The 23,539-nt window shown below is 33.4% G+C and overlaps 2 protein-coding genes and 1 long non-coding RNA gene across 15 annotated transcripts in view; 2 read left to right on the top strand and 1 right to left on the bottom strand.

Moving 5' to 3' along the window:
* Positions 1–5,952, top strand: part of LOC149775653 (uncharacterized) — a 283,048-nt gene extending 277,096 nt beyond the window's left edge. For all 3 annotated transcript variants that reach the window (XM_089943843.1, XM_089943842.1, XM_089943844.1), the window contains one exon: positions 35–5,952. In XM_089943843.1, the coding sequence (XP_089799969.1) occupies positions 35–109 (75 nt within the window). In that variant the 3' untranslated portion in view covers positions 110–5,952. The remainder of the gene's footprint in view (positions 1–34) is intronic.
* A 381-nt stretch (positions 5,953–6,333) lies between these two features.
* The window catches only part of LOC149775651 (uncharacterized), a 211,960-nt gene continuing 194,754 nt past the window's right edge, over positions 6,334–23,539 (bottom strand). For 10 of the 11 annotated variants that reach the window (XM_089943846.1, XM_089943847.1, XM_089943845.1 and 7 more), the window contains 5 exons: positions 21,444–21,530; positions 17,758–17,851; positions 15,913–16,028; positions 12,149–12,312; positions 6,334–11,279 (listed from right to left, as the gene is read on the bottom strand). In XM_089943846.1, coding sequence (XP_089799972.1) covers positions 11,144–11,279; positions 12,149–12,312; positions 15,913–16,028; positions 17,758–17,851; positions 21,444–21,530 — 597 coding nt within the window. In that variant the 3' untranslated portion in view covers positions 6,334–11,143. The remainder of the gene's footprint in view (positions 11,280–12,148; positions 12,313–15,912; positions 16,029–17,757; positions 17,852–21,443; positions 21,531–23,539) is intronic. The other variant, XR_016416548.1, reaches the window with a different exon arrangement.
* Positions 13,362–17,751, top strand: LOC149775652 (uncharacterized). The gene is made up of 3 exons (XR_016416550.1): positions 13,362–13,471; positions 15,402–15,424; positions 17,230–17,751. It is a non-coding gene; the product is annotated as an uncharacterized LOC149775652 (long non-coding RNA).

Here is a 23,539-nt window from a genome sequence, read left to right as displayed (position 1 = left end):
AGTAAATAAAAGATGTTTTATTTGTTCTTTACAGGAGCTGATTCACTTAGAAAAGGCCTACACCCAGCTCAACAACTCTCTTCCTCCCAAACCTCCCACCTACATATAGTTCCCATCTTCACCATGGAAACTTTGCATAACCAGGGCATCTGGATCCATTCAACAGCTGTCAGCATTACATATAGAACAGATCATGGAATAATATATGTTACAAATGTTATTCCAGCCAGTAGATATTTCTTGTAGATTTTGTATATCTTTTTTTATGAAGAGGGTGACTGAGTTATTTAAAAATGGCAGGCAATATTGTTTTGTACATTGCAGATAATATTTGACATTTGTAATTCTTTGATGCATTAAAAATTGTCCCTCTTGTTGAGAAAATGCTTGAGATAGAAATTTTTTTATTCTAGAAATTGTGAAGTCCTTCATTTTGGTACCTATACAAATTGCATGTACAGTAAAACCTGTCTTGAGAGACCACTGCTATGAGAGACCACCTGTCTTGAGAGACCAGGTTCTCCATTTACAGATTTACTGATTATATACAGTTATGACTTGTTATAGAAGACCACCTGTTATGAGAGACCATTATGCTTTAGGAAAAGGAGTGGTCTTTCAAGACAGGTTCCACTGTAATAATTAAGATAATATAAGTTGTTTTTTTTCTTTCATTTTGTGTGATTATTTCACTGCCATTTATATGGACTCAAACAAACTGTCACACTAACCTTGAAGAAATTATTTGAAAATAATTGACAATTTCTGCATGACAATATATATCAGAGGGTATAAAGATATGTAAACCATATTAATATTTGTATTTTGTTGCATTCAGTCATTATAGCTAACTAAATGTAAGTTGTTACATGTATTCTCATGAATTTGTATTGTTTCATTGCTGGAAGTAAGATCTGATTTTAGCCATAGATTTTAGTTTATATCTACAGCAACCTTTTCATTCCTTAGGACTGATATTTTCTTTCCATAGGTTTGAAGTGGGTACCATATATCCTAGTTCTGTGATAGTTCACTTGCATGAAATATTTTCTCATGTAGCTAAATGCAGACAGGTTTGGGTTGATTTCTTGTACTAAAGATTTCAGGCATATAATGGCAGGTCTGGGTCCATACCTCAGTCTCCACATTCCCTTGAGATAACATAAGAGTTACATCTGTTTGGAATAGGTCAGAGGTCATTGAAGGAAACCATGCATTACTTTCAATAGGGTGGTTATTCTTATGTCAGAAAAATTAGAAGAAAAAAAAAGTGAAAGAATTTGGTCCTATTTTACAGTGAACAGAAACATTTACAAGACATATATAAATGTGTGCTCATACTAGCATGTATTCCCAGAAATCACTACTTAACAAGGAGAGATTTTTTTCCCTGATGACCTCTGACCTATTGAAAAGGGATATAACTAGTACATATTCCTGGGGTATGTGCAAATTTGTCTGTGCTGTTTGCATTTGGGTGCAATTTATACACAAGTAAACAAAAAAGTGATGTCCATTTAGACTTAGTGTTGCAGGAGCTTATGTTATCTGGATCCAGTTTTTATGTTGTAGTGCCATGTGGGATCTGGATCCAAATTTTACGTTTTAGGAGCTTGTGGAATCCAGATCCATATTTTATGTTTTAGGAACTTATGGAATCTGGATCCAGATTTGATGATATAGGAGGGTATGGAATCTGGATCCAGATTGATCTTGTAGAAGCTAATGTCGAATCTGGATCAACAGTATTTGATTCTCTATATAAATGAGCTACAATGTGAGAAAACATCTTTTAGCTCCATATGTCATCATAGAAACTGACATTCATGCAACGAATTTCTAAGATAATAGTGTAATTTTAGCATGCACTTGAACCATTATATTCTTATTAATATTCATGATATTTGTGTGAAATAAATTGTATTATATTCGGGAAAGATAGTTCTTTTAAAATACACAAATCTGAGAATGTCATTTTTATACCAAAAGGGATGTTTTCTCACAATACAGTGTACATGTATGTGCACACACACACACACACACACACACACACTATTTTTGATTAATTTATATTCACAGCATCTTTGATGTTTTAAAGATAACTACTGCTTCATTAGTATTGACGTTTCTTACTTTTCCTTACACTTTCCAACAAAATGGATTCTTTTGTTTCCACCCATCATTAAAATAGTCATGATCCAACTTTATCAGTGGTTGCTTATTATACTGTGATATTTTGCAGCTTTTTGTTGCATTGTGATAATTGTCACCATGGTTACATTTTACATGGTATTGTTTACCTAGAAATATGTCAAAAAATTTAGACAAACACACATATACACACACACACACACTTTAAAAATTATGTGCTCATGAATGGTTCATGAACTTGACTTTATGAAGAAACTTTTGGATTATGGTTTATCTTGGCAAGTTATATAATAGGTATGCTCAGAAACATTGTTTAAATGGCTCATATCAGTACTTCAGCATCAAAATTGAAAAAAAAGGGGTTGAGGATGAAACATTTGCAGAATAGGGGGAACCATGATATAATGTGATAGTTGAGGTGCGAAACTGCCAACAGCATTATGTACTGAACCACATTCAAGAGAGAGTGATCAAAGTTTGTTATGAATGCATTATGCACTGAACTGATGTAAAGCACGAATGAGCAAAATTCAGTGAATGCATGTATGAGTGTGTGGTGTTAATAAACAAAATGCCAGTCAAATATATAGCAATTACTTAACTACCTGCTCATTTATATAACAACTGGGATTATGGGTGCCCTAATCTAAAATTAGTTATTGCTGTGTAAAAATACTGATTACAATTGCAAGGTTAATTTTCTGAAACTGAATTGATGTATTTTATCTATTTGTTGGCTTCACTGATGTTTTGTATAGTGTCAGTGAAAAGACAAGATAAAAAAAAGAAGCTGTAACAAAGCCATGTTATATCCAAATTCATGTTTTAATGATGTGCACTATAGCAGGTTTCACCCTGTATGAACGAATTATTGTTTAATAAGGAATTTTCTTACATTAATATTGGATGCAAGAAAGTACTGTTATTCTCTTGAGCAAAAGAATAATGCTGGAAAACTGACTAAATATAGTGTGATATTCTTTTCTCTATTTTAGTTTTCATTAATTTATTATTTTTTTTAATTACTAATTTATCTCTTTTATCTACTGGACTATTTACATTTTGATATAACAATTATTAATTAAGGAGTAAAGTGATGCAGATGACAGGCCAGTCATTGAACCCTTAGAAAGACCTTCTCACACACACATGCACCTATGCACACACACATGCAAGCACACACACACATGCGTATATATATATGCATATAGTGTTTTTTGTTATAGCAACTTTAACTGGAATCTAAAATATATAAATGTAACTTATCATGAAATATATTACATTTACTATATGTTATTATTCATGTGCCAAGACTGTAAAATAGACATTATAGTCATGTATACTAGAGCAGTATTAACAATATAGTTGGACAATCCAATTTAATCCCTTGTATATATACAAGTTCATCATAAGTTTTCTCACAACCAGTTGCTGAGAATAAGCAATACATTTTTTGCACACAAAAAGCAATGTATCCATATTATAGAGGTGAAAAACATTGAATAATCATGCCTACACATACAATATTATGCTAAGACCATGAGGCCAGCCCATAACATTGGTCAGACAGTAGTTCTTGCTTGATAAGACCATGAGGCCAGCCTATAACATTGGTCAGAGTAGTTCTTGCTTGATAAGACCATGAGGTCAGCCTATAACATTGGTCAGAGTAGTTCTTGCTTGATAAGACCATGAGGTCAGACTATAACATTGGTCAGACAGTAGTTCTTGCTTGACAAGACCATGAGGCCAGCCTATAACATTGGTCAGAGTAGTTCTTGCTTGATAAGACCATGAGGTCAGCCTATAACATTGGTCAGACAGTAGTTCTTGCTTGATAAGACCATGAGGCCAGCCTATAACATTGGTCAGAGTAGTTCTTGCTTGACAAGACAATGAGGCCAGCCTATAACATTGGTCAGAGTAGTTCTTGCTTGATAAGACCATGAGGTCAGCCTATAACATTGGTCAGACAGTAGTTCTTGCTTGATAAGACCATGAGGCCAGCCTATAACATTGGTCAGAGTAGTTCTTGCTTGACAAGACAATGAGGCCAGCCTATAACATTGGTCAGAGTAGTTCTTGCTTGATAAGACCATGAGGTCAGCCTATAACATTGGTCAGACAGTAGTTCTTGCTTGATAAGACCATGAGGCCAGCCTATAACATTGGTCAGACAGTAGTTCTTACATGATAAGTCCATGAGGCCAGCCTATAACATTGGAAAGACAGTAGTTCTTGCTTGATAAGACTATGAGGTCAGCCTATAGCATTGGTCAGACAGTAGTTGTTGCTTGATAAGACCATGAGGTCAGCCTATAACATTGGTCAGACTAGTTCTTGCTTGATAAGACCATGAGGTCAGCCTATAACATTGGTCAGACAGTAGTTCTTGCTTGATAAGACCATGAGGTCAGCCTATAACATTGGTCAGACAGTAGTTTTTGCTTGATAAGACCACGAGGCCAGCCTATGACATCGGTCAGACAGTAGTTCTTGCTTGATAAAACCATGAGGCCAGCCTATAACATTGGTCAGAGTAGTTCTTGCATGATAAAACCATGAGGCCAGCCTATGACATTAGTCAGACAGTAGTTCTTGCATGATAAGTCCATGAGGCCAGCCTATAACATTGGAAAGACAGTAGTTCTCGCATGATAAGACCATGAGGCCAGCCTATAACATTGGTCAGACAGTAGTTTTTGCTTTATAAGACCACGAGGCCAGCCTATAACATTGGTCAGAGTAGTTCTTGCTTGAAAAGACCATGAGGTCAGCCTATAACATTGGTCAGACAGTAGTTCTTGCATGATAAGACCATGAGGCCAGCCTATAACATTGGTCAGACAGTAGTTCTTACATGATAAGTCCATGAGGCCAGCCTATAACATTGGAAAGACAGTAGTTCTTGCTTGATAAGACTATGTGGCCAGCCTATAACATTGGTCAGACAATTAGGGGTTAGCTATATCAGCAAAGGTACTTTTAGTAAACAGTGGTCAAACTTTTGTAAAAGTTAGAGGCAGACTTCCCATCAAACAGGGGATTATCATCAGATATGTACGTCAAGAAAGAAGTGTTCTTTGGAAGTATCAGACTTTTGATGGGTGTGCAAATAAACTCAGGCAATGCTCAATTTTGCACTTGGCTAATTCTCGTTTTTTAAAAACAGTTTCTTTCTCTTTGGACAGAAATAGGTTAAAAATGCACATTTTGAACTTTTTAAGTTTCCTAATTATTACAGTTTCACAAATTTATTACTGTCTTTACAGATTACACTCTTGGTATTCCTGTATAAAACTTAAGGCATGGACTATTACAACCTTATTTTATTATCTGTAAGACATGTCTATCAGTCAATCCTGCTGACGACTGATCATGCAGGGTAATGTACTCTATGTATCAAAATTCTTGGTGATTTTTACAGTTTGCATAGTTTATTCTTATACTAGGATTAACATTGAGAGAAAAATATTAATATCCCAATACATCAACATAAAATGTAACCATCTGCCCTACCAAACTTGAGTTGGGGTCACCTGTTGTTCAATAAATTAAGGGAGACAACTTTAACTTCTACATGAATACAATATCTTTAGAAAGATGTATCTTAAGTACTAAAATTAGTTGAAAGGCAAATATTGGCATCATAATTATTGCTGTTTGTAATGTTATCAAAACCTTATAACCAAATTAAAATAGAAATGCATTTATGTTTCATATTCTTATTAATACCTAGTCCTAAAATATTGTGTACAGATATTTAACACAAAAATTTGTAATAAAAACTTATTTGTTCAATATTGTTGCAGTGTTTATTTCTACTTTTTTCTGAGTTTATTCATTTCCTATTCAATGTCATTGTCAATTAACATCTTAGAAAGAAAGAAAGAAAAAAATGGACTAACAGACAGATAACTGTGGCCAAGCGGGTCAGTTTCATCTAAGTTTTTTTGTGGCAATTTTAACATATTATTGGGTATATTGTAAGAAAGAAAATGGAAGATATGTGCCTTTCCCAGGACACACAATGAGGCAACTGACCTGGGTGGGTATCAAACCCACAACCTTTGAAATGCAAGTCCAAGGCTCTACCAATTTAGCTGCAGTAACTCCATCATCCAAGTTCATTATCATTAATAGATTGGGTAGCTTTCTCATAAATTACAAGTGGCTCGAAAGTCATATAAAATAATTTATTCAATTTTTGTATCTAGCTGAACAAAATTTCCTTATCCCTCTCTCTCCCTCCCTCTCTTTCTTCATTATAAATTATCATAAAAATATTAAAAGTGCATCAAAGAAAATAAGAACAATATCTAAAACAATGTAAAAAGAAAATTAAAGTTGAAAATCTTTCAGTCTCATGGTGAAATAATTGTCAAATGATGCATCTACAGGAAAACATTGTAAATGTAAAGGTTTGTATATTCTATGTTTGATAGAAAGGAAAGATAATCCAAGAAAATTACTTAAATAACATCAGAAATTTAATGATCAGAACAAAGTTATTTGTTCTTTACTTTATCAGAAAAATAAATATGTCTATAACTCACTCATTTCTTATAAAATTGTTCTAAATATTTATTTTGCCATTTGTAATTGGACAACATCTTAATATTCTAACTTTGGTATCTATATTGATTTGGATAAACTTAACAATCATGTTTCAAATCTTCTGTCAAAGATCTTATATGTTATACTTAAGTCTGCTAAAAGTCAAATTATTTCAAGAAAGAAATTTTAAAATCAAAATATTATGAATAGAAAAATATCCACATAATAAATGACTACCTCATTTCCTTCCCTAAAAAAACTCATTCATTCTGATGTCTTTTTTCTTGTTAAAACAATTTATTTTTTATTGCAAAACAAAAGTACAACATCTGTACAGCATATACTACAATTACAAACAAATATAGTAGTTTGAAGATTCTTAAATAATATTTACTAACTTATTCAATATGTTTGAAAGCAATATAATCTCAGTCTTGTACATATATTACGCAAGTAAAGATCACAATTTTTGATTTTTTTTTATGACTGAGTGTGTATATATATATATATATATATATATATATATATATATATCTTTGAATAAATTCATGCATCAGAATCATCTCAGAATTTTATATAAAGATATACTTGAATACAAATATGTAAGAAAAAAAAAAAGTCAAGAATTATATTTATCAGTCTTTAATAATAACTGATGGAAATTCTCAAATGAAAATTCATGTACCATATATGTTCACTTATAAGTCCAATCCAACTGCAAAATGCACAGACCCAGAACTGCTATAGCAAAATGCACCAGCAAACCAGGATTTATGCTGTTTGTTTAGAGAAATCAGTAGCTTTAGCAAAATAGACCCAAATCTGCTGGTGCATTATGTGACAGCTGATCAGAGTTTATGTTGTTTCACAGTTGGACTTGACTTATAACTGAGTATAGAGGGTAATTTACAGGACATGATAAAGGTCAATAAAAATAATTGACAAAATAACCCTATTACAGAATCAAATTGCATGATCTTCCACATTTTATATCTAATATTTTTTTCAAGGCTGTATCGACTCTGAATTCATCATCTGCACATGGCCATGTAACTGAACGACAAATGAGAGTTGTGACTTTTCAATACAAATAACTGCAGGTTGATATGATAGATATACTTACTTATAAGTCAAGTCCAACTGCAAACTGCACAGACTCAGATCTGCATAATGCACTGACCCAGAACTGCATAAAGCACTGACCCAGAATTGCATAATGCACTGACCCAGAACTGCATAATGCACTGACCCATAACTACATAATGCACTGACCCAGATCTGCATAATGCACTGACCTAGAACTACATAATGCACTGACCCAGAACTGCATAATGCATTGACCCATAACTACATAATGCACTGACCCAGATCTGCATAATGCACGGACCTAGAACTACATAATGCACTGACCCAGAACTGCATAATGCATTGACCCAGAAGTACATAATGCACTGACCTAGAACTGCATAATGCATTGACCCAGAAGTACATAATGCATTGACCCAGAATTGCATAATGCATTAAACCCAGAATTGCATAATGCATTGATCCAGAATTTCATAATGCACTGACTCAGAACTACATAATGCACTGGCAGATCTAGAACTATGCATTTTGTTAGTATTAATCAGTAGAATAAACAACATAGACACTTTGTTGCTTGCAGTTGCCCTTGACTTTTAAATGCATATATGGGGGCTTTGAAAGGGTACATATATAAGGACTCTGTGACACTCATGTAACAAGAGACTTTCCGATATTAAACACTTCTACTATAGGCAATCAGATGAATTTAGTCAAAGAACAATTTTCTTCAGATATCAAAAAATATTCTTATATACAATGTACATTGTTAGCATATGGAATTCCAGTCACAGAGCATCATTTTGCATTCATACACCAAACAGATTTAAAAACCATACTGTTAAGTTTTGGAAACTCAAGGACGATAAGTATAACTGCGAGAACTTTTACAATTGTGATGCAACCAGAAGACTCTAAAGTAGTAAACATGAAGCATTTCTCCTACCACATATCTTTTATTTTATATACATTTTAAAGAATTTACCTTATATCTTTTAATACTACATGTTTATGTTTCTTTTTAAAAATTTACCTTCCTGAAGTTTTCTTGCAAATATTTATCTTCATAAATTTAGTACCTAAGTTTTAATTGGCATTATATTGGCCAGTACTATATTCACATGCCATTATGTCCCATGATTACACTTAAAGCTGTGGACAAAGCACTGCATCTTTATTTGAAAGAGTTATCTCCCTTTATAACTCTAAATCTAATGAAGTCTATTCCACTGTCTTCAGTCACATTATTTAAAAACTGAACTTCAGATTTTACAAGATTCATAAATTCATGAAGTTTGAAAATTATCTATTGTCATTTATGCAGTGTGTAATTGATTGTTAACCTTCAAGATTTCTTTTAATCTGTAAAACAGGACATTTGATTCTTATAATTGCAAATAATTATACAATTAGTGACAAAACTCTTGAAATAAATTACCATTGTTTACAAATATCATCAAAGCAGACCAGCAGGGTGCATGAGTACAAAAGTCAAAACATCATCTGGAGACCATGCATCTTTCTACATTTACACTAATATATGTCATTTTAGAGATCTTGAAAACAGTCTACATTGACTTTCCATTGAATTTGCTGCACATGATAGAGTCATTAACCATTAACCTTTATATAATTTATAAGTTTCTCTGGTCAAAATCAAAGTGAATTTTTTTTAATCAAAACAAATCTGAAATGACAGGGGTGACAGATTCACAAATATGTAAATGTACATGTATGTCATAATAGTATGTAGTTAAATGTAGAAACCCAAAGTCTTGTAGTTAAAGTAGTTCCTTTTTATATGTCACATGACATAATTTTAGCCAATACAAATTCTGGTTAAAAGGGTCTGGAAAATGTATTAATTTTGTATTCTTCATAAGACTGTTTTACATTATCCACAACAAAATATATTCCTGCTTTTTAATTCTGACTGATCTTGAAATTCATATTGTTTTCATAAAGTGAACCCAATAGATTAAATTTGTAATTTAATTTATAATTTGATTGATCACAAATTCTGTGTATGATTTCTAACAAAAATAATATTATTAATGCAACAAAATACAATAAATGTAGTCACTTAGCACTTGAAAAGTAATGAGTTCTTGCATTAAAGAAATGTTCTATCCTATTTCAACACAAACAATAATTACTGTGCATGCAAGATTTGAGATTTTAAGAGATGAACTTCCCTTTACATACTGCCTAAATGTAGGATTTAAATTTAAAGTTAGTTCTCTATATGATTTTGAAAATGTATGTCCTTGGTCTTATTTTCTAAAAACTTAAGAGTCTGATGTTTAGAAAACTATCTCCAGGACCAGAAAGTGAAAGTCCTGATAGCAAGAACTCTTGGCTCTGTAAATTATGCGAAGAACATTATCTCCTCACCATTACATCTGATGTTTTTGATTGGTAATCAAAATGGTTTTACTTGGCCATTATTATAATCTCATTCTATTCTTCTGGTAATTTGCCATCCCATTATGAAACAAAGTTTCTCTTTTCAGCTAAAAGAAGGGTAAAGTGCATATTTGTAGTGCAGTGTACAGTGTACAGTTGCTATTAAAAGGGAAAAAAATTATAAAATAATTAGCCTGCATAATCTTTTATCATTATTTTACCACATTTTATTTTCGAAAGATGGGTCAAAAGATTATGCCTCTATTATTTTTGGGGGCTTTTTAACCACTTTTCATGGAATCTCAATTTTTTGTAGGAGTTGACAGTCTGTGCCTAAACTGGGTGACAATAGCAAACTAAACAAAGAGATAATCTGTTTATTGTCAGATCCAATTTTAGATGTTTTTATGGTGTGTTAGTGCTGTGCTTAAGGGAGTTAAGTGGCAGTTAATTAAAAATGAAAATAAAATGATAATGAGTGTAACTGAAATGGATTCAATTACATATCTCTCAAGGACAAAAAAAAAAGTAAGAAAGAAGCAAAACTGTTGACACAATTTCTGCCAAAATTGGTCAATGAGTCTGGACAATAGAATCAATAAATTTTCATGACCTAGAGCAACAAAATATAATAGCAGGCATGCAATTTTTATCCATGCTGAAAATACTTTGGTTTTAAATTATATTTTGTTCATTTAGGATATCAAAATAATGTATGACTCCATGGTCCTGACTTGCACCTATTTGTCCTTTAACATTCTTCCATCTTCATCCTAACTAGACTGGTCCTATGTTTCAACAAAAAATTACCACCCTACTGTTCGTAAATTTAACCAAAAAATTATGAATTTCCTGAATGCTCCAACTGAACACTAAAATCCACTACTTGTAACAGATCAGTGTAGAAAGAGGTCACATTTGTCACATGACTGAGACAAGGTCAGTATCAAGCCAGCATTTTCAACAGTCTGTGCATAGCATCATTCACTTTAACTCCATGGAATTTCCAGTCCAAAGCACTAAAATCTGCACATTCTATCTTTTCTCGCTGATATTCCTGCATGTCTGCCGTTTCTTCCGTGCTGTAAAAGAATTTAAAAACTTTTAAGATGAATTTTAATTCATACAGTTATTTATAAAAGATATAAATTTAAATGGATAAAAGACTTAAGTGGCACATTTCTTAATAATATGGTCATTGATTTACCATTTATTTTCTACTGTTTTTTGGGTATATTCACACAGAAAATATCAGTACAAACAAAATTCTCTTTCCTAATTCAATGTAAGAAAGGACATTCTTGAAAATATTTACTAATTAAGTTAATTGTGGGATTTGAAGGTAGTTCTCTTGTGTGACAGGTTGACATGTGCCAAACAATTAACAACATAGTAGATGAAAGTCTATATTCAATATGTCATCAATGTCTGCTGAAAAAAGTTCTTGAGTGAAAAAATAAAATTGATAATTCCCTCCAGAAAATTATCAAAATTATTTCTCTTTGAAAATATGTTAATTTACCAAGTAGCATAAAATAAAATGTAACATTGATACAAGTGTTGCTGCTGAAGAAATGATATAGGCAAGGACTGCATCACTCATGGGTTGTTTTATGGGTCAATTTTATAGTTTTTATTTTTAAATTTAACATATAAAATCAAATGTCATTGCATCAGAAAATGAATCACTGTTACATCTTATGTTTCCAAATGTAACATCATTAAAAGTCTTTGTCAGTCTGATAAAAATAAAAAAATTAAAAAAACATATTAGTATATTTTCCCATATGAACTGAAATGAATATCACGATTATACTCATTTTTTTTCTGAAATTTATGAAACCTAATAATTTCAGTAGTTAGATTTGCTTCTTAGTAATTCAAGTGTTTTAATATTTTTAACATCATAAATTATTACATAAAAGAATTGAGAAAATATTTCTAAACTTACACAAACTTGGGGTAAAGAACTCTCTCTGCAAAGGCTGCGATTCCTGAGAATAGGGTCTGATCTATCTTTGTATCATTGTTTAATTGCAGTACATCACATATTTCGGTCACTTGTTCTGAAGATATTGTGTTCACCAATACATCCTTAAGTGACTTCTCAACATCCTGAAATGGCAAAACAGAAAATGCTAGCATGTACTGTATATACTTGCTTAGATGATAAGTCCAAGTGTAAAAATGCACAGACCCATATCTGCAATTGCATAATGTACCAGCAGATCAGGGTCTATGCAATTTATTGGGAATAATCAGTATAGACCCTCATCTGCTAGTGCATTATGTGATAGCAGATAAAGGTCTATGTTTGGATTCAGAGTAAGCAAACCAAAAAAGGATGTCATATATAAAACAATCTTTATAATCTTACAATAATTCAAAGATTCTGTCTGTAATCCTTGCTAATTATATGCGGATTTTACGAGAACATAGAATTTGATCTGACGAGTTGATAATATGCTCTGTATTTTGTTTCATTAATCAAATTTTCCAAGCATTCCCAAAGAATACACCATATATATTCACTTTTAAGGCAAGATAAACTGCAAACTGGTACAGACCCAGATTTGCCATTGCATAATGCACTGTCAGATTGGGGTCTATGAAGTTTGTTAGGGGTACTCAGTTTAACAAACAACAAAGACCCTGGTCTACTGGCATATTATGCAATGGCGATCAGGGTCTATATTGTCTGCAGTTGAGTTGACATGAATAATTATATACAGCCAACCATAAAAAATATATTTCTCAAACATTTTCTTTTAACAATCTCCTACATAAAATCATCAACATGGCAAAGAATTAAAACAAACAACAAAAATGAAGTTGCAACAAAATATTCATCAAGTTAATTTTGTTCAAACTGCACATTTTACAATATTTATTGTCACGAGCATTTTGTGCAATTTTCTATTTTTGTTTTATTTAGAGAAGCAATTTATGAACAGGTAATGAAAACCTAAAAAAAAAACCCAAACCTTCTGTCACAAAATATCTGATATGGCTTGGCTAGACCACCATAGATTCCAGTATTATTAAGGTGACATGTTTTGCACACCATAGTATTTTTGTAAGAGTACTTTTCCTTGCATCATGTATGCCTACATTGCTTGTGCGGCACATGCATAATACATGTTTACCATGCATGACTATGTATATATTACTTAGGGATCTTGAGGGGACAGCTATTGGAGAGAAGCTCTTTATACATTTAGCTACTGGGGCAGGACTGCCATTATGTTTTGCCTAGTTCGAGCCAATGAGTTGGGTGAGGTGTATTCTTTTTAGTTCAAATTAATGGTCAGTTTTGCAAAATACATTCAATGTTATAATATAGGCTTAAATCACTTTATCATACTTTTAGTTTAATTCACCAAGAGTATACGGCTTATATAATTTGGTAGTGAGAGATGGTACGGTTCAGATTATTGATAGAGATAAAAGCATATATACAGTACTCCTGTTTGTAGGTTATTTTGTCGCTATTACCGGTATAACTAATATTGAAGATGTTTGTATATATATTAGAGTTTTAGCGTATCATATTTTTTTAATTTAGCCAATCAATGGTATGTCATCTGTACATTACAGAATGTTGTACATAAGTTGTATTGATATTGGTTCGATTGAAATGCTCAGATGGTATTAATATGAATGATAATCAGAAAACAGATTATTTGGAAAGTTGTTTTTTCGTATTCAGCTGACTAGGTGTGGATGACTAGGCGTGGATAACTAGGTGTGGATAACTTGGTGTGGATGACTAGATGTGGATAACAAGAGGTGTGGATGACTAGGTGTGGATCATACTAGGTGTAGATAACTAGGTGTAGATTACTGGGTGTGTATGACTAGGTGTGGATCATACTAGGTGTGGATGACTAGGTGTGAATAACTAGGTGTGGATAATTAGGTGTGAATAACTGGGTGCAAGCTAGTTAGATGAAGCTAGAGACTGCTGTAGTAAGGAGAGATGAAAGACTGCCAGGAGAAGTGCCAAAGTGTGTGTGCATGGAAAGCCTGGGCGGTTAAAGTGACTGAGCCAGGAAAGTGAGTCAAGAGCATCATATGAAATGTCAAATAAACATTGACCATATGTATGAGAAATGTCAGTATAGTGTTTGAATATAAAGAGAAATGTCAGTATAGTGGTTGACTATAGAGACAAGAGGCACTGTAGTGTTTGACTATCTAAGATAATGTCACAGAGTCAATGAATATTCCAAATAATTATTTATTTGTTCTTCTTCATTGTTTTCCATTGTGTCAATACTATGTACTCTTATATTTATTTCAGTGTCCTGTTTCTTTATTTTATAATCATCAGTACGAGAAGATAATACATGTTTTTTCATTATCACTCACATATGTGTTTGTTATTTCTTAAATCTCATTCAGTCTCAAAGGGTGATAGCTCAATTACATTACACTTGGAACAATTTCCACATGGATGGCAAAAACCATTGTACCAATGACAATTTCCACATGGATGGCAATAACCATTGTACCAATGACAATTTCCACATGAATGGCAAAAACCATTGTACCACTGTGTATATGATATGAAGAAAACATGATTTTTCCTAATTATAGCTAAAGACTTACATGAAAGTTTGATAATAATAACAATAACAATAACAATAATGTATTCATATTTAGAAGGGTAACCAAACATGTTTACAAACATTCTAATAACAATAACAATAATGTATTCATATTTAGAAGGGTAACCAAACATGTTTACAAACATTCTAATCTACCTTGTCAACCTCTGCTCTGTACAAGTATTTACAATGAAGCTTTACAAGAAAGAAAGAAAGCATAAATTATGAATCACACTGATGCATCATTTAGCCATTTTGTATTTTTTAATGAAAACTATTTAATGATCATTCTTTTCTCAATGATTTTGATCAAAGAGCCAGAATATGCAAACCGTTTCTTAAATAATTCTTTCTTGTTTTTTTTTAAATTTTTGCATTTAGTCAATGCCAATCATAAAGAGTTAGAACATTTTGTTGCTTTATGTAGACAATGTTCTGTAGATAAGGGAGACAATCCCAGTTTTAAATTTTGTATCTATGTTTAGATTTTGACATAAATATCTTTTCTTTAACTGAAATTATTCTTATTTGGTCTTTTGCTTGAATGGCATCTGTATAATTTTCACCAGAGATAATCCTAAATATTCATTTCAGATGTTTGAATAGCTTGTTATAAGGTGAGTTTGGCAACAGTTTCCTTTTGCAATATTATATATAAGTAATCAATGTAGGATTGAACAAGGCATTTATAAAAGTATTTAATCTGGTATAGCAGTGGTTTCCAACCCCCAGGTTGTGTCCCAAATCAGGGTTACAAGGATGTTCTAGAGGGAGGCAGAGGGTCTCAAGGATATTTTTTTTAGTGTGGCAAAACTTATAAAAATGTGGAAACAGGGTCATAAGGCTCATAAAAAATATTTATTAGGGTCATGGCCCAAAAAGGTTGAGAACACCGTTGCATATCAACCAGACTTTTTGAATATACTTTTCTCATAATTTAGCAAAGATGTTATTTTCTGTGATAAAGTTCACAATGGCAAAAATCTGAAATTCTTCGATTCCACTGCTTCTATATAAAATTTTAAATACATGCACCATTAACGCGATTTTCTTGCATTTGATACATGATAAGAATATTATTAGTAGAATTTTGTTTTATGCATACCTTAAGTAAGATAACCCCCGTTTTGTCTTTGTGTTTGAGGAAAATTTGCTTGTACAAGGTCTTGCGTCTAGATGTAATTTTACAGTGTTTCCTGATATATTCTTCTGGCTTCATTGCTGGAACAGAGAAAGGTACATCACTAATATGACATATACTAAATAGTGGAAAGCAGAAATCCATTATAAGGAGGGTATACTGAAAAACAAATAAACCTGTGTACAAGTACTGAACAGCAAAGAACAGAAATGTACCCATAGACAGGCACATCATCAACCATTTAAAGCTGTGTACAACATATGCCTAACAGTGAACGGCAACAATCATTAGAGAATACATATAAACCTGTGTACAATGCATACCTAACAATGAACCGCAGAAAATGATATCATCAACCATTTAAAGCTGTATACAACTCATGCCTTAGAAGAGTGAAAAGCAGAAACTCATCAAGGGTACATAATTAACCATGTAAACCTATGTACAACACATACCTAACAATGAACAACATAAATCCATACAGAGTACATATAAACCTGTGTACACTGCATACCTAACATTGAACAGCAGAACGATCATCATAACCAAAGCTGTGTACAACACATGGGTAACAATCAAAGCAGACACCCATGGAAGGGCACATCATTAACCATATAAACCTATGTATAACGCATATCTAACAATGAACGGCAGATATGATCAATCACCAAATAAACCTGTGTACAACACATGCCTAGCTAACAGTAAATACCAGAAGCCCACAATACTGAACATCATCAAACATTTCAACTGTGTCTACTACATCACATACCAAACAGTGAACGGCAGAAACCCATCAATAAGCAAATTAACCTGTGTACATCGCATACCTAACAGTAAACAAAAGAAAACCCATCATAGGATACATGTGGATCTAAGCTGTTTGCTAATAATGATCAGTGATGACCCTGATCTGTTGACACATCATGCAATGGCTGATATAGGTCTCTGCATGTATAGTTTACAGAAGTAAATAAGGTAGTAATGATAAGCAGAATGGTAAACTAACACTTATAACTTGTACATGTATGAAGAATTATCATGTACATTGTAAAATTTATGGTACATTATTGTACATACAAATTCATATTCCACCCCTTACCCCACCCCCAGATAACATAGCATTTTAAACATAGCCAAATTTGGTCATACCCATTGTTATGTGGAACAGTAAATTTAACCCAACTTTTCCCCCAGGGCAACTAGCTTTTGTAATTGGAAGGTTTTACTTTAAGATTTTTAGACAAGACATTCATGTTTCCAATTTCCTCTTTTTTGCAGCACATGGCAGCATATTGGTTGACACTGCTGAGATCATGGGATCATAGGCTCTGGTTTCATTGCTTCTTATGCCCTTCAGCAGGGCATTTAACCTTGATTTCTCCAGCTGACCTATGTGTAATTGGTTACAAGAATTCGTCACTTTGATGGACTAGCATCCCACTGATGGTGGACTTACTGATTTGAAGTCGTCTCTACTAAACATGAGTACTCACTTAAACTCAAATATTGCTTCTGTAGTTATCAAAGAATTTGTGAACATTTCATACAAACAAACTACATCAACCAATGTTCAAGTACATTGTCAGCTTAAATATACTATAGCATTTCTTACTTTGCATATGTAAATTAAGTTGCTTACTGTCACGCATTTAAAATTAAGGAGGTTTGTCAATACACAAGGAGGTTTGTCAATACACAATGAGGATTTGGTTTATCCCAATGTGTGCAACTAGTTGGATCAAGAAAACTTTAACCTTTAACCTTTAACCCTTTACAATGCAACAAAGGGAAAGAAATCAAACTTACTTTCAAGAAGTTGCATGTCCATAGGGAGTTCAAAGCGACATGATTGCTGTGAAAGGGCAAGTCTTCCCTGAAAAGACCGGGTAGGAGGGGCACGCTGAAAGGATAATTTAAATAATTAATCAAGAAAATTTACATTCTAATGAAATGTATTGTTCAAATAATATGTAAAATATTATCCACAATCAATCATGTGTTTTGCCTGCCATAACTTGGTGAGAATTAGTTCAATAGAAAAGATCTACTGCTGACAAAATAATATGCTGTACATAGATTGGTAAATTTGACACAATTTCATACCTTGTGTCATAAAAAATAGGTCATGACCTAATAACCTGAAATCATTAATTGTTTTAATGTTAATCGCCACATAACAGTGTGAAGCTCCCTTAAACTGGCCCCTTTATAACCCAGCTTCTTCTGCAGACTATAGTTCTGCTTACTTCCCACCCACCCACTGACAGCTTGCAACCCATACCAATGTTAAAAATGAAAAGAATCAAGGATATAAAAAAATGCACAAAACTTACTCATTCATTCATTGATTTATAATATCTAACTCTGTCAATAAACAGTCCCTAACATAGTCACCTTCTTCATGTTTCACAGGAAAGGTGAAAGGTTTTGGGGTTTTATGGTGCTTGTTGTTGTTGTTTGTTGTAGGGTTTAACACCAATTTCCAGCACAAGATACACTATACATGGCGGCCAGTATAAATGGTGGAGGAAGAACCCGGGAAAACCCAGGAAAGAACCACCGACCCACGAGAAGCTTAACTGGCAAGCTTTCTCACATACCCACATTAGCTGAATCCGAGACTCGAACTGTTTTATGGTGCAGCAACACAAGTAGGTTATTTAGTGCCATTAGGCAACAGGAGTAAAGTTTCTTGCCCAAGGATACACATTATTAGCTGACACAGGCTGGTCCAAAGGTTGGGCTCAAACCTGCACCCCTTCTGTCATGAGTCTGGTATGCTAACCACTGAGTACCACAGCTCCTAGTTTAGCTTGGGGGGATTACAGACTTGTATTTAAGGATTTTAGGACCCTAGTGATGGTTTTACTATTGAAAAATGAGTTTTTCCAGAAAAATAACATGTTAGTGAAGCTGGTGAAACAGGTATTTGAGTTTTAATACCAGCAAAAACATCACTAGAAGTGACCTCGGTGAAGGTGAGAAAAAAATTGTCAGTAAAGCCACTGAAGATGTTACTTCGCAACAGTAAAACCATCAATACTATCCTTAAATCCTGAAAAATCCAAGACTGTTATAAACATACATGGGACAGTAATAGTAAAAAATAGCAAACAATTCTCCACAAAAATAATCAAAGGGAGATAATTTGTGATTACCATATATACCCAAATATAAGATGACTCTATGAACCTCCATCACCAACCCCCTTCCCCTCATTTTGGGGTTGCAAAAAGCTCATTTTTCTTTGACCCTCCTGTAAGTCAGTGTGTGTATGTGTGTGTGTGATCTGGATTTTTAATGCAGCTGTAACAATTTTTCAGTCATATCGCTACGATGTCTGCAGTGTGACAGTTTATAGTGATGTCTAGCACTGGGGCATCATGCCACAGGTATGTAGCATGATGTTCAACCCAGTCACATTATCCTGACACCAGGACAACCAGTTCAAACACTAACCTCTTAATGCATAGCGCCAAGCAAGGCAGCTGTCAGTACAATTTTTGAAAGTCTTTGGTATGACTCGGCCAGGGATAAAACCCACGACCTACTGCATCAAAGGCAGATGCTCTAACCACTAGGCCAATGGAGCAGTCCCTGTAAGTCAGTGAGACTAGTTTGCAAAACAAATCCACCTGTAAGAAGTGACTTTAAAAATGTTGTCAGTGAGTAAGAGTTCCACTATGGAAAAGTAAACAAACTAAATTTATATTCTGTGGCACAGTTATTATGTTTCTCTGCAAAGTTTATAACTTTTAACTTAAATCCTCCTTTATAAACATTATATTTCTTTTCACCAATTTGGTGAAACTTAAGCAAAGATTAGCAACTCATAAGGTACAATATCCATGTGTCAACAGTAACTAACAGCATGCTGATGATTCAAACTTGGGTCATTATTTATGCAGAGACAGAGCTAATTGAAATCTGTAAGGGTCACTTTAACATTGCTGTGAAATCCCATTAAAGAATCACTACATCTGAACAGTTATCAATTGTGTGGCATGATCACAAGGGAGATAAAATAAACACCAAGAAGTAACTGAATATAGGACTCAATCTGGCACTCATCTTTGCTAGCCAAGGTTCTGATATGTTAACCCTATCTACACCTTGGTGGATCAATCAGATATTTGAGTGCTTTGTCAAAGTGACAGCTATTAGATTTCATTAGTTGTCTCCCTTAGCGTGTAATGCCAACTAACCAACAGCATGTAACAGTGTACATTGTTACTTAATGTACATCAGCCAGAAATGGTAGAGGTAATTAACTTCAAAAGGATATTTTGTAAGTTTAATATCAAAAGTAAGACTACATACCCCCAGAGAGAAGCCATTACAGGTGTATTTGAAAGAAAGGATGTATTTGTAAAAATACAGACTTATTTATCAGTTCATTCCAGTTGCGTGCTCCCTTGTATCGATCAAGTAGGAACAGTGTTCAAAATTTAAACAACTTGATTCTGATTGAATTTGGTGCCTGCCACCACTTCCAATGAAATTCACAGACCAGAAGCACTTAATTATCTTATCAATCCACCAAGGTAATTAAGGGTTAACACATTGGAACCTTGGTTTGCAAAGATGTCTGGCACTGAACAAGCATCTAATTCAAGGCTCAATCAAAGGATTATCAACTGAGAAAACAAACTGGGTACTGCCTTTACATGCCTTTATATGCTAAGGGATTAATGTCAGATACACAATGATAGTTGTTAAATTTCTCAAAAGAAGCACCCCCAGTTAACTGAATAATAGAGTTATACTTGGGCACTGAAGATGTGTCACATTTGCAGCTCATTTAAAGAAGCTGACAAATGGGAAAACAAAGTGCCTGATGCCTTTACAATCTGAAGGTTTATGAAAAAGTCAAATACAAATCAAACTGAAACCTTTTGCATGAAACACACTGCTTATACAGCAAACATAGAACAATACAAATAAGGGTTGTTTGGACTTACATAAAAATAGAAACAACATACTTATTTGTAAATACCCATAGTAAACAGCATTGATGGACACTTCACTTTGTTGTGGGCAATATTTAATTTAATATTTTAAACTGATTAAAATCCAGAATAAATACAGATACAAGTATTGTGTAATTAATATCATAATGAACACAGCGCATACCATATATGAATTTCTGGATGGGAATAGAGATTTGAAAATGTCAAAATATCTAAATTGACATTATTTCATATGTACATTAAACATCTAGAGTTTCTGATATTACCCATGGTTTTATTAAATTTTTGTACTGGTATGTTGTGACTAAGATGACCCTCCTCTGCATGAATCAAATTTTGAATAAAAAGTGTTGACTTATGAGCAAGCATATACAGTAAATGTATATATATATATATATATATATATATATATATATATATATATATGAAAGCAGCATGTAGCTGAAATAGAGTATGAGCTGACAAGTTTCATGAAAACTTAAACGAAACTAAGAAATGAATCAAAGGAATGAATATAACAACCTTGAGGTCTTCCATGATATTGGCAGTCTCGAGGCCTGAGAAATCAAATTCCGCTCTTCTCTCCCTCAACCTCTCATTAAGAATCTCCTGTAATATATGAACAGAAATTAAAATACTTAGATCTTGACATAACTTTGATGAAATGTAAAGTTATTCAAACAAAGCTAGAAAGTGTTCATGAAACACAGATGACCAACCACACTACCTGAAACTGGCAACAACACAGAACTTAACCAGGATGTGACAGATGGATGGATGGATGGATGGATGGACATATAGATGGACAGACAATGGCAGCATTATATGTCATAACACTGTTGTGATATGGAATAATGTCATGGATGAATGAATTGATAGACAATATTGACTACACAATATGCCCTACCCTTATTGTGAGATTGAATAATGTCATGGATGAATGAATTGATAGACAATATTGACTGCACAATATGCCCTACCCTTATTGTGAGATTGAATAATGTCATGGATGAATGAATTGAAAGACATTATTGACTGCACATTATGCCCTACCCTTATTGTGAGATTGAATAATGTCATGGATGAATGAATTGATCCATATACGGATAAATAATGGTAGCACTACATGCCCGTAACCCCATTTGTGATATGGAATAATGTGATGAATGGATAGACACACAGACAGACAGACAATGGTTACATTATTTTCCCTAACACTGTTGTGGTATGGATTATCACAGAATAAGGCAAGAAATAACTTGGTTTTGCCTTAGAATGATTTGATCATTTTCGTCGTACATGCGTACAACGTTACCTAGGATGAATAATTGTTTTTCTAGGTAACCAACTGAACTAGCATGTACCTCGTCTTAGACTGCTTGTGGTGAGAGTTACTAAAAGCATGGTAAGCATGAGTATTTTACCCTGACTAATACTCACTCTCCTGTGCATTTAAGGCAAGTTCCATTTCTAACTGACACACTGGTCTATGGATCTTGTCAAGGAGTGAACGTTCTCCATTTATGTTCTTCAGCCGTAGGGGGTAACTGTTACATTTGTATTTTATTTGATATGTGAAGCTTATTCAGTTTTTAACATTGTATTGTGAAATGATGCCTATACTACTATGCAGATTTGAAACGTTGTGAACTTTTGATTTACAAGTTGCTATTAGAGTTTAATTTAATAGCCTGTGTCCATACATATTAATTCCAAACCTATTATTATGACCAGTTTGGTTTTATTGTAGTAACTGTTTATGGCTGTCTAAAGCTGTTTATGGCTGTCTGAAGCTGTTTAGGGCTGCCTGTAGCTGTCATGGGCTGTCTGTATGTATGTTTATACGTATGTCTGTGTGCATGGTGGATCCACGAAGGGTGGGTGTGGCCAATACAAGTGTGCCAACCCAATTTAGGAGAACTGTGTGCTGTCAGTGCATATGTGTGTGCGGGTATCTCAGGCTATCTGTCTGGCAGTCTGTGTGTCGATATGGAAGATGATGTAACCATCAAGGCCATATGAAGATGAAACCACTAGTTTGTGAACTTGTGTGCATGGTGGATCCATGAAGGGTGTGCACGGCCAATACAACTGAGGGCCAACTCAAGAATTCGGGATAGTTGTGTGGTTTGTCAGTGGACACATTTGCAAGTTTTACAAATAATTATGAATCATAGACTGAGTCATGTTTGTTTCAACTGATTGTTGTTTCAATTGAGTACAATTGAGTCATTTTGATTACGTGAGATTATGTGAATCTCACTTTCATTCCATAAGATTATATATATATATATATATATATATATATATATATATATATATATATATATATATATATATATATATATATATATATATATATTAATAATTTTTTTTAAAATTATTTTTTATTAATTCATTTTAAAACATGTCATCATCTTTCATCACACTGTTGTGTTGTCATTTGATCTAAGCACCCATTCAGACCTATCCTATTACATGGATTAATAAGTTTAAAAAATCTACTTACATGCTACATTGTATAATCATTTTGCACTATTAAAACTGTTCAATATTTTCTATACTAAACACAGATAACATCAGATTGGGGCTGAGCATATGCATGTACCATTGTCAAC

The sequence above is a fragment of the Sinohyriopsis cumingii genome, chromosome 19 (genome assembly GCF_028554795.1).
Source record: "Sinohyriopsis cumingii isolate HCF-2022 chromosome 19, ASM2855479v2, whole genome shotgun sequence".
NCBI classification, from domain to species: Eukaryota; Metazoa; Mollusca; class Bivalvia; order Unionida; family Unionidae; genus Sinohyriopsis; species Sinohyriopsis cumingii.
This window is presented reverse-complemented; position numbering and strand designations above follow the sequence as displayed.